Source organism: Vicia villosa, linkage group LG7 (assembly GCF_029867415.1).
Source record: "Vicia villosa cultivar HV-30 ecotype Madison, WI linkage group LG7, Vvil1.0, whole genome shotgun sequence".
NCBI lineage: Eukaryota > Viridiplantae > Streptophyta > Magnoliopsida > Fabales > Fabaceae > Vicia > Vicia villosa.
The window spans coordinates 78,538,623-78,557,083 of NC_081186.1; the positions used below are offsets into that span (position 1 = coordinate 78,538,623).

The 18,461-nt window shown below is 32.2% G+C and overlaps 2 protein-coding genes across 2 annotated transcripts; both read right to left on the reverse strand.

Annotated features, from left to right (window-relative positions):
* Positions 1-1,162, reverse strand: LOC131619429 (uncharacterized). Its single transcript, XM_058890524.1, has 3 exons — positions 1,105-1,162; positions 252-1,057; positions 1-111 (listed from the first exon to the last, which is right to left on the reverse strand). Exons 1-3 carry the CDS (start codon positions 1,160-1,162, stop codon positions 1-3), a joined length of 975 nt encoding a protein of 324 aa, XP_058746507.1.
* A 248-nt stretch (positions 1,163-1,410) lies between these two features.
* LOC131617546 (transcription factor MYB1-like) lies at positions 1,411-4,306 on the reverse strand. Its single transcript, XM_058888818.1, has 3 exons — positions 4,180-4,306; positions 3,956-4,085; positions 1,411-2,035 (listed from the first exon to the last, which is right to left on the reverse strand). The coding sequence occupies exons 1-3, from the start codon at positions 4,301-4,303 to the stop codon at positions 1,492-1,494; spliced, it is 798 nt and encodes a 265-aa protein (XP_058744801.1). The 5' UTR covers positions 4,304-4,306; the 3' UTR covers positions 1,411-1,491.
* Between the last annotated feature and the right edge of the window lie 14,155 nt (positions 4,307-18,461).

Genomic DNA, 18,461 nt, shown 5'->3' on the forward strand with positions numbered 1-18,461 from the left:
CTACGCCATGGCTGTTGCAGGAGTCGCGGCTGTTTTTGCAGAAACAGAGTCCGCATCAGGTGTTACGGCGGAACCAAACAGAATGTTCGTGGCCCAGGAAAAAACGCCATCCTGCCAGATCAAAACATCCGCAACCGAGCACAGTTTTTTGGTTGATAGATAACACAGTTCCAGGAATTTAACGCGAAGGGTTTGATCTCCCAACCAAATACTATGCCAAAACAGAATGTTTTTACCATTTTTTAAATGACAATTAACATAGCCCCTTTTCCTTCCTCCTTCGATAACCACTCAGAGCAATCTCTCCTTCCTCCTTCGATAACCACTCGGAGCTTCACGTCCCCGTATCTCGCTCTCAACATCCTATACCAAAGAAAATTAGAAGCCTCCAAAATTCTCCACTTCCACTTGAAAAGAAGAGCCAAATTGAAATCTTCCACACTTCTCAAACCTAGCCCACCTTTATCCACCGGCAAACATGCATCTTTCCACTTCACCCAATGAATACATATCTTCTCCTTTACTCCTCCCCAAAGGAAATTGCTTTGAATTTTATTAGTCTCGCGAATAACCTTCTTCGGAGCCAAATAAAAAGAGAGAGTAAAAATAGGTAAACTTCCTAGCACAAATTTTAATAAAGTAATTCTTCCCCCAAAACTAAGCCATCTCCCTTTCCAAGAACACAACTTCTTCCTAAACTTTTCCACATCGGGTCTCCAGAAGTCGATCCTTCTAGGATTAGAGCCATTGCGGATCCCAAGAAAAGAGAACTCTTTTGGTTCCAACTTGCAAGAAAGAAAATAGGTCGCCACCTCCAAAAAATAAGGATTAATATTTATTCCATTAAGCTTACTCTTGTTGAAATTGATACCAAGACCCGAAACAATTTCAAATCCGCTTAACACCGATTTGATAGCCCACAAATGCCTCCAACTCCCATCTCCCACAAGTAAAGTGTCGTCCGCAAATTGTAAAACATCCACACAAAAATTACCTTTCACATTACATCCAACATAATCCCCGTTATCCACCGCCTTGTTCACTAAGATTTTCAAACCTTCCGCCACAATCACCAAAAAATAAAGGATAATGGATCCCCTTGACGTAATCCTCTTTCCACCACAAACTCTTTAGTGGGGCTATCGTTTACTAAAACCGACATTTTGCTAGAAAAAATAAGCGCCTCCATCCACTTCATCCACACCTCCCCAAATCCCATCTTTCTCACCATGAATCTAAGAAAATCCCAACTAACCTTATCATAAGCTTTTTCAAAGTCCACTTTAAATTGTTCTTGTTTTTCACACATAAAATTAAAAAAATATTAAATTCAATCTTACAATTATTTTTAAATACTGAAGTTTGTTTTCATTCTCAATTTAAGTTTAACATCTAATTTAAAATGCTTAATCCTCTACCGTGATACTACACATAATGCAGTGAGAACAATACAAATTAAAGCTTGTTGAACAATGAGATTAAAAACCTAGTTTAAATATCCAAATGAGAGTCAAATCCACAAAGGTTGGAATCCCAATAGCAATCACCAAAAGTACTTGAACCTTCGATAAAAAAATTCTCAATGTTTGGTAACTCCAAAATGGAATTTCTCTCCTCTTGTAATAAAGAGCAAGAGCCGATTTTTTCATTGCTCTCGTTCAACAAACTTTCCCACCACATGGCTGACAGTGTTGAGTTTCCAAGAGATGGGGGTGCAGCAAAGTCTCCATCACCAATAATTGGTTGCATTGTATTCTCAATGTTACCATCTTTAGCAACACTAGGGTTTTTAGATGAAAATGTTCCTATTGGTTTCACAAAATCAGGTATCCCCTTCAACAATGGTGAATGAGATGAAAAAGTTCGAGGTTGAGGTTTAATAACTTCATGAGCTTTTATGGTTTCTTTAGGTTTTTCTTTTTCTTTCTTTTCATCTGATTTTCTTGAAATCATCTTCTTGCGCAAGTGTGTGTGCCAATAATTTTTCACATCATTAGCTGTTCTGCCAGGAAGCCTTGCAGCAATTAATGACCATCTATATTATATGAATCATACACATGAGTTAGTAAATGAGCTGAAATACTTATCAAAGAAAAGAAAAGAAAAGTGTTAAAAAATATAAAGAAAAAATCTATTTAAATGAGATGGATATAAGTATAGTGAAAATTTTAGAAAATACAAATTAAAAATTAAATAAATATATTATTTTAAAACAATTAAATATTGAGAATAGACTCTTATTTCTTAATGCTATGTCTGGAGTTAGAGAAATAAAATAGGATGGAATGACGTGGAGCAGAATGAAAGTTAAATTTCATTTCATTAGTTATGTAATCTTTATAATTTGACAAAACAAAACATATTAAATTAGCTCATTTTATTGCATACACACAAAATTAGATGGAATAAAAATGGAAGAATTTTCTTGAATAGAATGAAATAGATTCCATCTGTTTTATAAATTTGGTTAGATGATGTTTGGTTTTAAGCTTTTGATAAACATGATTTTGAAAGAATTCGGTTTGTTAAATTGATTTGAATGAAGTGATTAATTTATGACTTTTAGATGTTTTCCTAAATTTATTTTGATTTGGTATTTATATGAATATATATTTAGGTTTCCGGTTTTTGAGTATTGTACAATACATAATCAATATTCTTTCTATGATACAGGAAAACAAGAAGCAGTTATTTTGCCTAGCTAGCTAACAAAGTGATTATATATCTGGATTCGGAAGTGCTTTGGTTCGCAAAGTGGTTACTACTTGATGTTGTTTTGTTGTCTTTGATTTTTTAGTGATTGTACTTTTTGTTTGGAATTTAGTTAGATATCCTCTTAGTTGGACCAAATTAATAATTTGTGGCAAGAGTTTTAGCTTATTTTTATTGAGATCAATGTTGAATATGGTTTGTTAATTTGTTTGTTATCATTTACCACTATTATGTAGTGTAGATTGATCTATATAGTTGGTTAATATTTTTTTAATGAAGTCTTATGTTATAAAATACAAATTTCATATATATATATATATATATATATATATATATATATATATATATATATATATATATATATATATATACACACTAGAATGATTTTGTGTAAAAAAAAAAAGACTGTACTAAAATAGCATTTTGTAGAGAAAGTGCTATTAATGAAACATACTATAATAGCAGTTTTATTGAAAAGCGCTATCAAACACATGCCTTACAATAGCACTTTGTTTGAAAGTGCTATCAAAAGTCAAAGCAAAATGCGTACCATAAAATTCAAAATGTCTACTTCTGTAGCGCTTTTCAAAAAAATGCTATTAATTACTAGTACTATAATAGCGCTTTTGGAAAAATGCTATTAATTATTAGTACTATAATAGCGCTTTTAAAGTGCTATCAAATAAAAATATTTACAATAGTAGCGCGGTTAATAGCACTTTTAAGCGCTATCAAAAACAAAACAAAAAACGCTATTAAATAACTTTTTTGTAATAGTGGCTTCATCCGTTATTTACAAATTTAAACAAGAAAACCTCATTATTTAACACTTCATTTCATTCCATTCTATTTCATACCACAAATCCAAACATATCCCAAGAATTATTGTAATCTTAAAATCATATAAACTCTTTTTTTGTGTTTAGGTAGTTATTTAATTATTAGTTCAATTAATTTATACCAATTGAGCTACGTCTTCCACACAAATAATTGTTTGTCTCTGTAAATTACAACAATGTTAGAAACTTCTATCTTTTTTATAAGTGAACCAAGCATTCAGAGAATATTCTATGTATTTTATCATTCAGAGAATATGTCATTGTATCAAAACTCAAAAGTGAACCAAGCATGAAAGTTTGTTCAATAGTGTAATTTTTTTTCAAATAAGTAAATTTGACATAAAAAGATAAACTAAATTATGTGAAACTTTAAAATACATCTAAAAAGTTGGTTGCATATATACCTGTTTCCTAGAAGTTTGTGTAACCTTAAGATCATATCAACTTCATCCTCAGAAAAACTCTCTCTGTTGACAGCTGGGTTTAAATAATTTAGCCATCTCAATCTACAACTTTTCCTGCACCTATTCAATCCTGCCCAAAGCATGTAATAAATATTTTAACAAAACAAGATAAAAAGATTATCATAAATAATACTATATAGTTTTTGTGGAACATTATTGTATACCAGCTCTTTGAGGAACTAACTGCCATTTTCCTTCACCATACTTGTCAATACAAATTTTGAGAAGTTTGTCTTCTTCATATGTCCATGCACCTTTTCTCACACCTATGCTCTTACTTTTCTCCATATGCAAGACAAATAAAAGCATGAGGCTTCTCTCTAGCTATCTGTACTTTAAAGGAAAAGTTGTGTATAAAAGACAAAGAGTAAGATATTCCTTATCATTTTCTTCCATTCATTTTTCGAACTCTCCTTTTCACCCTTTGTTATATACATTGTTGACTTGTTGTTAGGCAATATTTCTCTTTGTTTTAGTTTTTTTTTTTTTTAAATTTATTTAATGAGTGGTTCTTGAAATATATATTTTTTGGTTTTACGTAGTGTGTTATATTAAATTGCATAATAATGGGCATTCCATCAATACAAAATAAAAAACTTGGCTTATTACTCCAGTTAAAATAGGAGTAATTCAGTCTCCTTACGCATCCAAAGAGAGTGACCCTTGTACTCCTTTAATAAAATCTTGGCTTATTAAAAAACCATCAAAGATAAGGGGAAAGTGACAATTCAACATTTCACATGTGTTCCATGTTATAAAGGCCACCGAATGCAACAATTGTGTTTATTGAGGATGGATCTAGAAAAAGGCATACATGTGAACAAGAAATACAAAAATATTGTGAGATGGGGGAACATGTCAAGCGTGGGATTCCATAACTCCCAACAATGAGAGGAATAAGAATTTCTCATGATAATAGTCGATTGAAGTTAGATTTTGCAGGTCGTGATATTTTGGCCAATATGACTACTTTTTTCTATAAATAACATATTGTATAACTAATTTAGACACACACAATCTGTAAAACTCTATTTTTTTTTTTTTCTTTTATCCATATGATTCTCTTTTGGTTATGCGATTTTAGTTCTCTAGGTCACGAAAAAACCAACATTGTAATTAAAAGTCTCTAGAGAAGTTAAGGAACACAAAACTGAGAAATAAAAATATTTTCTAGATCTAATTGTTTAAAGCATAAAACGGAGTCATGATTGAGAGAAATTAGTTGATGTCCCAACTAACTTTTAAGTTTGATATCTGGAGAAAGACTACAAGGAATATTAATGCAAAATTTAGATTGTCCGGGCAAGACTAAAATATTTATATTATATGAACTTTCATTCTTGTAAAAGTATAAGCAAAGTGAACCTATTCATCCACCCTCAAATATATGAATGCCATCCTCTATGGTTCATACCAATAACTCTTGCAATGTTTTGGTGATCTTGTAGATCTATGTGCTTGCAACTATAATCAAGAAGTGATCTAAGATGATAAAGCTCATGGATAAGCAACTGCCTAGTCTGGATGATAACACGGTTTGATGATAACAACATTTAAAATGGTTTTGATGATGGCAACACATGAAGTCAAATAACTGCTAAAGTTAATTTGAGTGGTCAAAGATGCACCAAGTGTTTGATTGAGATATCTAGCCGAATAAAGCTAGACATCCGTTTATGATCACTGTTGGCTTAAACCTTCAATTCTCAAATGATGGTAAAAAATTAGTAATATCTCAAGCCCCCTAAAGAATACTTGAAGTTTAGAGTGTGAAAGAGACAAAATGTGAAAACTCATGTGATCGTGTATGTCTGAGTGATCAATGGATTATAGAGACACAAGGGTGTTTATGTAAGTATTATGACTAAAGCACACACTCACACACATAAAACTTAGAGAAACCTCTAAATTTTTTTATTAAAACAACCAAAAAAAATTTTGGAGCCTAATTAAGAAGTTTTATCTAAGTTGTCTAATTGATTAGATTTATAACTGAATCGATTAGACTATGCATAATGAATTCTATAATGGATTATGACATACTCTTAATGATTGGTAACAAATTTCTATCTAAACCTTCCAATTTGGACCGCAACAATTGATTATTTGCATTTTCTAACAAATTAGCAAACCGATTAGGTCAAATAATTGATCTATTGATTATTTTAAAATTTACACCATTTCTCTTCTAAATGGAGAGCTTCTCTATCATTTCAAATCAACCAGAAAACTTGAAAAACCTCAATTTACATTTTTCTCATAAACTCGGTAAATTATTTCTACTTTTCTAACGTATTTGAGTTGTAGTGCTTTGAAAGCGTTGAAAAATTTTGTTCAGGATGAGGGTTTAATTATAAATTTACTTAGCGTATAATTTTCTATTAGTAAATTATTCTTTTATAGGAAGTGTTTCGTTTGGTAGCGAGCTAAATCATTGTAAAAACTCTTTGTTTGTTCTTTGAGGGAAAGTCCCTATTTGTTAGTTGAGCTTATCCATTAAAGAGAAGCTCTCTTGTGGGCTCGTGAAGAATAAACAGTTAAAAATTTTCACAATTGTTCTTGAGCTTTTCGTGGTTAAAAACTCTTTCGATTTGAGGTCATGCTGGTGTAAAATCTCACTCGGTTTTGAGCTCAACCTGTGTAAAAGTACAATACGTTTGAGAATTGCCCAATAAATCTCTCGGTTCGATTCCTTATCATCCCGTGTAAAACCCCGGTTTGTTTCATAGGATAGTGCGTTTACTCATCTATTATAAGAGATTGGATAAAACATATAAATTTCATGTAAATTTAAGACGTATTTCTTTACTAAACCCTTCATTGCTTTATATAGTCGTATTTGGGGTTCAATAATTAATTTGTATTCTTCTTTCCTTGTGGTTAAGGAGTGGCTTATAATGGTCTATTTAGTGAAATCCCCCCCCCCCTCAAAATAACACTTTAGATCTAGTGAAATTCCGACATTGCTTGTTTCGAAACAAATTATGTTGCTTAAAGGAATAGAAGACGTTTTCTAGGCGTCTCCTATGTGAGTGTTGTCTATTCTCAAAGGCGACATTTTTTCTTTTTCTTTGGGCAAGCTTTCTAAAAATGTCGCTTAAACCAAAGAAATAGGGGACGATTATTTGTGGCCTCTAAACCGGCGTTTTTTCATGTTCATTGGGTGCACTTTTTAAAAATGTCGCCTAAACGAAAAGAATAGGGGAATATTATTTGTGGCCTATTAGGCGACGCTTTTTAAGTGTCGCCAGATGCTGCTGCAATTAATAACTGTTCCCTTAAACCTGAACAAGGAGGAACGTTTATAAAGTGTAGCCATTGCTTATAGGCTGTTCTTTTACATTGTCCCCATAAAATGTACAATTTTTTTGATTATTTTCTAAATAATATAATCGATTATGACTGACTTTAAAAAAAATATCGATAATAAATTAAACAATATCAAATTTAACTGTACATCAACAAAAGTTATATTATAATAAAATCTAGTTCAAACATTAATTCAAGATAGTAGCTAATACATAAAATTCCTAACATAACAATACTTATTATACTAAGTTTAATACTTTGAAGTATGAACCTAGCAAAATAACAAAAAAACATAATTCAGTAGCAAAATAACAAAAAAACAAGTTCAAGTTTAAAGCTTTCAACTTCAAGAAAAAAAAAGACATCATCCTACTCGTTCAAGTTTATCTTCTTGGAATTCATCATCCACATCGTCCTTTTGAAATTCATCACACATGTCGTATTTCAGAAATTATTCATCTACGTCTTCCTCTTAAAATTCACCATCTATATCATCCTCTTGAAATTCAGCATCTAGATCTATGTCGTCCTCTTGAAATTTGTCACCTACAACTTCCTCTTGAAATCCATTTTCTACGTCGTCCTCTTGAATTCCATTATCTACGTCATCCTCTTGAATTTCATCATTAATATCGTCATTTTCAACATCTTCATTGATACCTTGCTTTATAATCTTTCTTCTTCGATTCTTTATGTGAAACCATTTGTTTATGCGTCGCATTTTCTACAGTGGTATTACTCCTTCCTTCACAAGATCCCAAAGATCTTTATAATAGAAAACAGTCTTCAATTTCTTACACCAATTCTCGTAATTCTGACTCTTCATAATTGGGAGACTCGTCGGAAAATGCCCATTCGGATGGTTCATCGGATGATTTATCGCGTTATGCTTCCCAAGAATCACATAACCAGTGCTCTAGATACCAGATGTTGGAACCCAACACTTGGAGAATTTCGAATCAATCTTTATGAACAAGAATCAATTTTTTTATTGAATCTGTTTCTTGTTCTTCAGTGTTCACTCGAGTGAATCAACCACATCTTGGTTGCAAAATGATTCCGCTGCACAATTATTATGAGAGAAGGAAAGAAATATGAATTACAGTTTATGAGAAAAGGGGAGGAAGATGAATATTTCTACAGAGTTTCTCTCTTCTTTCAAACTGAAAATTTTATTCAACTTTTCTCAAAATGCAATTGTTTTTTTTTACAATGATAGAGTACCTCCCTATTTATAGACCGAGAATGTTTGTTCACTAAATAGTCACCAACTAACTAACTAAAACAAGTAAAATAATATTAAGTCGAATTTCTATTAAAGTTAGTTCCTTTGACATTTTTACATGTTATAATTTTCGACACAAAAAATTTCATTCTCAACAATTATTATTTTCTGACTTTTTTTTTTAATTTCATTTTTTCACTTGGAGATGAAAATAAATTTGAAGCACATGCCAAATTGCTACGGAAGTCCTTAACGTGTATGTTTATTATCCACATGATTAATTGATATAGAATCATTCATGCATGCTTTCTTTGACTTCTACTTATAATGGATATTCAACCGTGATAGTAACTTATAATAATGGAGTCAATTATTTATGCAACATGATGTGATGATATGCGGGACCAATATGATTGATGAACGTAAATGCTAGCTTGGGAGGTTCTACCTTTGTACACCTATTCGGTTTCTACACGCTTCTTCATTTTTGGATGCAGTGAAAAAGCAATGTCACTCAATAATTACAAGCTTACCATACAAAGACACATGGGACCAATCTATGTTGTTTCATTTTCATATTTTTTCTTGTGACACTTTGTTTTAGCTGACTGAAATGATATGTAGAAAAACAATCCGTGAAATTGTTGGTATGCGTTGTTACAACTTACCAGCAATGGAAAATAGTCTTTTCTCTTAAAAATTCAAAGAATCTCATGTCTACATCTACACATATACTAACTTCTTGATAATTGAAAGATTACTTTGCGACTTTTATAATATTTAGAGAAGATGAATGATAGCATCAAGATCTCTGACACACTCAATCATAGTCTGCCACCTCAAGCACTCTATTTAAATTTTTAACTTATTTTTCTTCTTATAATGCTAAAATAAAGAAAAAGGAGAAAAAAAAACATATTTATAAGAAATAAACGTGTTAGTGGCAAGCGTATTACTCAATTTTGAAGTAAGGGAGGTGTGAATTAAGAAATCTACGTTAGAAGATGCGTCAAATTTTTTCATATTTGCACTTTGATTGATTTCATGGAAGATGTGGATAATTCTAAAAATATATATCTTTAATATTTTAAATTAACATCACATATTTATGATACTTGTATCGTCTCAATGAGATTGAATATCGTGGGATAATAGCAACATGTTGAATTGATAATGTCAATATATTTGTTTAGTGATAGTCCTTTATATATAAATGATTCAAAGTTTTTTGTGAAGTGTATTTAAAGATTTTGAGATTAATCCTTATAAGACGCATTGCCATGTCTTCGATGAGGTGTGAAAGGTACCACCAAAACCTGATTAAGCATGTCATTACAACTTTCATCTCCATTAAAAATAATGCATGAAGAGTTGAGATCACTCTAATTAATGTGGCAATCTTTTGGGTGTCTAGTTTGAGGTTTAATGAATCAATTGCGAAAGAAGTCCACCATAAGGTGGGAAGCCTAGTAGAGGCTATACATGGGTTTATTTAATGTGATATGCATGTAAAGTTTCTGTTTCTTCAAATCTACCTGATTCTTACGGAAAAGAGGTTATAATAGGCATCATGAATCTCGTTTGTGATCCAAACGTTTACATCATGAGTCAAGGAAAAAATCTAGATGATTAAAAGTAATGTGAAACCAAATATTTATATAGTTCTTACAGTCACAACAAAATAAAGAAATGTCTCTTCTTCTATGACATATTTAGAGCACATAGCCTTAGGGGAGCATGTCACGGGGATGAAGTAGATATAGTAGGAACAAAGTTAAGACAAGCAAGCCAAAAGTAGAACCTGATCTTTTTCGAAAGACAGAGTTTTCAGATTCAATTCAGGAGATTGAGGTCTATTGTTATGAGTAAGTAAATTTTTGTTGTTGTAGAGGATTCAAGATTAGTCTACCTTAGTAGAATAAGTACCACTTATGTGACCAGCCCAAATGAGTACATCCTAAGTATTGGGGTTGAAACGTAGACTTTGGTTGGTAACTTCATTAATGATATTATGAGGGAGATTAGTAAATAGGTGGTTGATATATATGTGTCGGTGTTGTAGAGTAAAAATATGTTATTGTAAGGTTAAGGTCGTGAATGTGCACATAGTCAACAAGAAAATCCAGGGAACACATAAAATTCCAATGTTTTTACTAGAAAGAAGAGGAATCAAACTCATGCCTCTAGTAAAACTTATCTTTTAGTGTATTCATTGTTTTAACAAAAGAATTCTAGGTGGAGGAACCTGTGGTGGCAGAAAGGGAAGGTAAACGGGAAAAACACAAATATGTGTGTTAGAGGAGGCATACCCAAAGTTTATCACTATTATCAAGCATATCCTAAACCATTTTGTTGGTGAAGACTGTGTTGCTGTCTCTAGTTGATCGAATACTAAAAGCACTTATTTTTTTAGGCATGTAATTTTTTTTGGCAAACCAAATGAATCTTGTGATGGTAATAAACTTTTAAATAAAGCTTTGAGTCATACAATAAAACACGAAACAACTCTTTTAAGGAAGTCAAGTGGTTTGCATGCAGGAAGAAGGGATGAAGGTGAAAGTTGATGTAGCATGGACTAATCTATCACATTTGTTAAGAAGTTTGTTTTTCTAACAAGTCATACGTGTTCCCATTTTTTTGCCATTATGAAATTAAAATCATATATTTTAGATCTACCTATGAGATTAAGAAATCCAATGTATTAGTCCAGAGTAGTATTCCAAATGCTAGAGATTATATTGTAGCCAGTTGATCTTTACAGATATAATTGTATGTAATTATCATTTTGTTGATATAATGTTAAAGCGGTAAAGCGGCAAGCAAGAAAAGATTTGCAAGTATTTATCCGGAAAATTATCGTGTCCACAGATTAGTGTTAATGAACTGCCGTTCGAAGGATTCTTAGTTCTTGAGTTTGGGTTCAATGGGTTTTAAGTAAAAACGAAAAATATAACATATGAACATAAAAATAATATATTATTTGGAAAGAAATAACTTATTAGGCATGTAAATACACTCACTCCTCACAAACCTAGATTTATCACTCCTTCGTACTCAATCTACAATACTCATCAGAATCACCACATATCCCTCACATCAATGTCCATTTCTGCAACATCGACGAGAGTTCAACTATGTTGCTCTTTCGATGATATCTCAACCGATAGAACAACACAGAAGCATTAAACTTCGATATTATGTGAATGTTAACCCCAAACCCTATGTCTGGAATCTAAAGCTAATAGATATCCCCCTAATCAAGATTTACGATGTCTATTTTTACAACAACACAAATCCAAAGCATTTAAGCAAAAAGATCAAGGAAACACCAATTAAGATTTGTAAAGCAAACTTTATACAACAATAGAGTAACAAATATACATAGGTTTAGAGTAAACTTGCAAACAAACCCAAAAATAAGTAAACACACAAAGAGGAGAAGAGATAAACCAAACATCTCACGGGTTGTCAGCTCCAATTGATGAGCAATCCACCTCCGATCATCCAAATGCACAACCCCATGTTGTTTTCAAGCTCTCTACCAAAAAAATGACCTATGATGAGTTGGGGTTCAAAAATACCCAAAACATAACCTAAAAAATTTGTTTTTCACCTATTTATACACTTTTGAATCTGGTATAGCGCGCGTCGCGTGTAGGAGGGCGCTACGCGCCCACTGTGCGATCATGAAAAAAATCAGCACAAGTGTTTTTGCGATAATTTGAGAACTGTAATTCCAATTTGCGCCCGATTCGAAGCATTGGAAAGCGTATTCAATTTCCTATCTAACAATAACAAAATATCAACCAAATTGATGATTTATTATTCTTTAATTTTGAGCCTTATTCGTTGACGATTTGGTTCCGTTGCTCAAAATCGCGCGTTTGAAGCCGTGTCTTCGATACTTTATTGCTCATGCTCCAAATACACAAGAATACCTACAAAAGACACAAAAACTATCAAATTATATAAAAGTATATGAAACTACAACTATTCACAAAGTATACAAATTTACATACAAAACAGGGAATTATTCAAACGGTATTAACTAAAAGTATCGATAAGTGTAACAAATTATATACACAAAATAACGATATTTTGCAACTTATCATATAATGACAATCGTCAAGTTGTGGTCACAATTTTATGGTCAGTTCAACTAGCAAGTGAATAAAATGATATCAACTCCATAAGTCAAACATGTGGTGTTGATTCATGAAGCCATTGGTGACAACTCTCAAAGAGGGGGTTGGTTATTACATATGATTGATGATATTTTGTAAGAAACATGTGAAACAAGATGTCTTGTCAAGTTGTGATACATCTTGTGTCTAAGTGGTTCATGGCGCATTAGTAGAAAGTAACATGATAAGTAAAATGCTTTGTAATTCTATGAGACATCCTATCTCGAGCTGTTTGTTTGGCTCACATGTTTTTATAAAGTGTATCTAGCGCTTTTGAGATTTGTTTCCTGTTCTGTCCAATGATAGATATGATTGTTAAATCCCATATTTGCTTGGAAAAGATTCATCATCAACCCTTTTTAGCAAGATTGGAATTAGTATTCATAACACATTCAAATGTAATTAAGATTTATTCCAATCAAGATTCAAATTCCACATTACGAATATTGATTTTATGCGCTTTTTAGATTCCAGCTTCCTTTTTAACGATCATATCTCACTACAACAAAAATGAGTTTAAGCAACGAGCAAAAACCATAGCAAAAGACTTTAGGCAACGGTTATCCAGGCGTGAAATATACCGCCGTTGCCTACCATAGAGTAAGTTTTTTGCACTTTCTCCCACGAAAGAGGAAAAACGCCGCATTAAGTATGTGAATAGGCAACATTTTTTGAATTAGATTTAGACTACGGTTTTGATTAAACTACAGGTTTAAAATCGCAGTGTATTCATTAGACCACTATTTTCTGAGTTGGTTTTAATCCACGCTTTTTGTTTAGAAAACACAATAAACTGTTGTATCTTCTTCATAGTACATCTTTCCAGCCTATTTAGGCTTTGTTTGGTAAGACATGTTTTCGAGCTTAGAGCTTATGTCTTATGTCTTATAAGCTCATATGATAATTTAAATTCGTTTGGTAACAGTCTTTTCATCACGGGTTTATAGCTTATTTTACTAGCTTATAGCTTATTTTTCAGACGCTATTTCAAATAGCGTTTTAGCTTATGTCTTATAGCTTATTATATTTTTTTCATTTTTTATCCTTATTATTTTAATTAAGATCCATCTTTAACCCTTATAATTTATTTTAATTTAAAATAAAATAATTATATATTAAATATCTTTTATGTCATTTTACATTTATAAATTAATTGAACCACTAATTTTACTAAACACTTCAATTAACTTATAAGCTATCGGTCTCAACCATCCGCTATAAGTTATAAGTCATCAGTCATAAGCTATAAGATATTAACTAACTTATCAGTCAATCGTTATTTTTACCAAACAGACCCTTACTCCTTTCAGCTAGACAATATTCGTTTAACTATTAAATACAAATTTTTTTTTAGCAAAAATAAATATATTAAATTATTTTATGTATATTTAATATTATTACATTACTAAGTTAACATTATATCTATTGTATACCATTATAATAATTTTTGAAATAATCTTAAAAAAATCCAAGCCTTTTATTCATTCTTTTAGCTTCCTTCAATGTATTTGGGATGATCTTTGTGTCCAATACAATATAAAAAACAACATTATATACATTACAATAGTAATAGCACTTGAAAAAGTTCAAGCCAAAGAGATTAATATTTGAATTGGTATATTGATTATATATTGAATTGATGTGCTAAGTTGCAAAAGAGAGTGAAATTATTACAACATTAGAAGTAAATTAAAAATAAGCCAAAACAAAGAAAAACACAGCAAAAATTACATCTGTATCAACTCAAACCACCAAATAACTATTATATATCTAAGAAAATTATATATAGAAAACTATTGTCCATATATCTAAAACATAGCTGTAGGAAGTTCATATTCTATTTTTACTCACTCATACAATTTTACACTTATAAAAAAAGGTTAACAGAACTTCATGACACAAAGTTTTAAGTGCATATTGATAATCTAATATTAATGGCATACAGTACCAAACCATAGAGTTCAAAACCTTAATACACATATTAGTCAAATTAGTAGGTTTCTTGATTCTATTAATTTTTATCTCTAATCTAATATCTATAACTGAAAGTAATATATAATATAAAATAAAAATAGTAATTATATATGGTTAAACTATTCTAACTAATCTATCATGGGCTTCCCCTAGAGATATTATATACACATAAAGAGAAAAGTACAAGAAATTTACTTTTAAAAGATCAGTATGCAGTATTGTTGTGGATGAATATGATGGAGGATAACTCAAGCCATCATCAACTGATACACAAAGCCAACAAATATACACTACAGGAAAAAAAGGCCTCCTGCCACGCCCAGAAAACCGAGACTATATGCAAAATAACCGTGGCGTAACGCTGAGGCCACGGTTTGGCCACGGAAATCCAACTGTGGAGTATACGGCCGTGGCCTAAAGTAAAGTCCACGGTTTTTTGGTATAGACCATGCCTTTTTTACAACCGTGGCTTTTTTAGGCCACGGTTTAAGTAGCTTGATTAAGGCCGCGGTTTGTACTTGCCATGACTTAAAAACTGTGGCTATATGGTAAAGCCACGGTTTCATTTTAACGTTTACGATACAGTATTAGTTCAAGATATAGCCACGGTTTGGTTATGACCACCTATTTAAAACCGTTGTTATATGTTATGCATTCTAAACTATTTATCTAGCCACGGTATATTTCTGTATCATTACATAAATATATTTATTTATATATATATATATATATATATATATATATATATATATGTATAAATATATATATTTATTTATATATATATATATATATATATATATATATATATATATATATATATATATATATATATATATATATATATGTATAAATATAAAATTAACAATAACCATAACACAGTTTAAGCATTAGCAAATAACCATAACACTAATTTATATGCATTAAACTTTTTTACAAGTACATATAACGGAAGTTAGTTACACATATACATGAATAAAAAATGTGGGGCATTTCAAGCTAACATATTAGAAACATGAAACCAGCAAGATAAAGCCTAGCTATTTTCAATTGCTATTCAATCTTAGCATAAAAACCATAGATTTATGGTATGGAACTGTTTACGGTGATTTCCGGTAAACAACCGCTAGTCTTCCAAACTATAATAAATATGATTTGGTTACTCGCAGGATCGACTAGATTGATCCTAGGACACATAGTCAAAAAGATTGTTATCAATGTTCATTTGAACCATATTCATGATTCGTCTTCTTCAATAAGCGTTGTTCGATTAAAGAACAAGTAATCTTGATAATCACTTTGTTATATGTAAGTATGATTTCAATGAAAAGATAAGTAACATAACATATGAAACTAAAAGGACTGTTAAAACGTAAAGAATCTTAGAATGCAGAAACGTTAAAGACTTTGAAAATAAATGACATGAAAGTAATTCGAAAGTAAATGACATTAAAGTAAAGATACAGAAATGTAAATGGCAAGAAGTAAATGGAATGCAATAATTCTGAAAGATATTTGAAAACGAAAGATAATACACATGTATTAAAGTGGTGGTGTCATACGTACATTTTCTCAGCGAACTCTTTCTCTTAACACTTGATACTTGAGTAAATATGTGAGTGATTTGTACAAAATGAACACACAGAATCCTAACATTAAGACTCCTATTTATACTAGTTTCGACCTTAACGGTCCTACACTAATCTGCTGCCACGTCTCTCATAAGAACTTCCAGCGACGCCATCTGTTACTTGGACAGTTACAAAACCGTCTTCGAATTTCAAATCTTCCCGCCTGAGTCCGTCTTCGACGCGTGGCAGTGTATTAAAAACACTACGAAAACACGCTAAGTAGTAATACTTGAATATATTTTATAAATTTTGTCTAAGTCCCCGAAGACACATACTTTCACTAGCTTTCAGTATTCATTATCTTCATAACGAACTTAGAAATCTTTATTCTCGAAGCATGGCCATCAGTAGCCATCTTTTATTTTTAAGGGATGGCCATCAGTAACCATCTTTCCTTCGATTTTCCACTTCTTCGAAGGACAAATATTACAAGACGAAATCTTCAGCTAACAAATTGCCCCCAATAAATGCCTGTTTCGAAAATCAACAGAAATAGGCGTTTCTTGTCATCATAAGATTTCGTTTCTTATTGATCTTTGAGAGTTCCAAGACTGCTGACTAACGTCATAATCATTGATGACCCTGTTCCCGAAACGTCTTGTCATTTTCAAAGATGTCTTCTCATAACTTACATTCCCACGTTTTTGACCTTACTTCTTGATCATTACTCCTACATACTAGGAGTTAAGCTAATTTATTCGACCGCCGTCGGATTAAATCACCAGCCGCCACGTGTTCTTTGGGTTTTACCCAAAAGATTTAAAAAGGGTTTCCGTTAAACCTTTAAATACTTGGTCTTGCACTTCTATACAACCTTTCATTCCTATTTCTTCATCTTCTTCAACAGAAAAACCAACATCCTCAATCTTTTCAAAATCTTGCTTTCTTAATCAAAATCTCTCTATGGCTTCATCTTCAAATGTTCTTCAACCTGTTCTGAAGCTCCAATCAACAACACGGTCTGGGGAACAAGAGCACATTCCAAACCCTAACACCGAAGAAGTACGCGCTATTTACGCTTCCCAGGTAATCATTCCCTTTGAACTTTCTGGAAAATCTCTTGCTTTTATGGGTCCGTTACCAGGTGAAAATATTTCATCTCTGAATAGATTCTTCCCTGCTTATTACAAGACTAGACCATTAGTTAGCAAAACTAAGATAGATGAAGATGGCTGTTCTCCCTCAGGAGAATCTGCTAACATTGAAGAAACTTCAACTGTAACCCCTTTGGCTTTGACGAAAATTAGGTTAAACTATATGACCAACTTTGTAAAAGTGTTTAGGTCAATTCCTTTAGCCAAAGATCCTGATTTGTACTATGCCTGGTTAGAAAAAGTAGAGAAACAGAAAGAATCCTTCTGGAAATCGTTAGGAATATACGATTTGATTCAACTGTCAAAAACAGGCTTAGAATATAACCAACCCATGCTAGTAGCAGCGGTTCACTTTTGGGATGCTTCTCACAACACTTTCCATCTCCCATGTGGAATGGTTACCCCCACTCTTTTCGATGTGGCTGCGATTACAGGACTTCGACCAACTGGCGAAACCTTCGATCCCAATGAGATGGATACTGATACTATTGGTTTTAATGACTCGCTAGTCACTTATACTGCATTCATCCAGAAGCACCATATCACCACCGAAACGGCAGTATCCGATGAAGAGCATATTGTTTTCTTAGCGCTATGGCTCTCACGATGTGCCTTCTGCTCAAGATCCATACAAGTTGCAAAGAGATACCTTTGCATGGCTAATCAGTTGCATGCTGGAAAAAAGCTCAACCTCAGCCAACTGCTTTTAGGGTTTCTTTATGAAAACCTCAGCGAAGCTGCAAACCTTACCAAGAATTACAAATCCGGTACTTTGCTTTATGCTGGTCCTTTCTGGCTATTGCAACTGTGGCTTAACGCTACATTCAAAACTCATCTTCCCTTTCGAGGAAACATCAATGAGGAAGATAGCAAAATCAAGAATCGAACTATAGAAGGGACCAGGTTGGCTTACCTAACTCCAAAAGAAGAAACTGGGAAGCTTCGTGAACACTTTTTGGCGTATTCAATGATGTTTGCCCAGCGTAATCAGTTCGATCCTTCTATGGCCCCGTTTGTACACAGAACAATAGG

Excerpts from the sequence above, each read along its gene's own strand:
- LOC131619429 (XM_058890524.1), bottom strand. The coding sequence starts at position 1,162 with ATGTCGGTTTTAGTAAACGATAGCCCCACTAAAGAGTTTGTGGTGGAA. Across the intron at positions 1,058-1,104 it reads TGTGGTGGAAAGAGGATTAC|GTTTGAAAATCTTAGTGAAC; the intron begins GTCAAGGGGATC and ends TTGTGGCGGAAG. Across the intron at positions 112-251 it reads GAAAAGGGGCTATGTTAATT|GATGGCGTTTTTTCCTGGGC; the intron begins GTCATTTAAAAA and ends TTGATCTGGCAG.
- LOC131617546 (XM_058888818.1), bottom strand. The coding sequence starts at position 4,303 with ATGGAGAAAAGTAAGAGCATAGGTGTGAGAAAAGGTGCATGGACATAT. Across the intron at positions 4,086-4,179 it reads GTTAGTTCCTCAAAGAGCTG|GATTGAATAGGTGCAGGAAA; the intron begins GTATACAATAAT and ends TGCTTTGGGCAG. Across the intron at positions 2,036-3,955 it reads CACAAACTTCTAGGAAACAG|ATGGTCATTAATTGCTGCAA; the intron begins GTATATATGCAA and ends CATATAATATAG.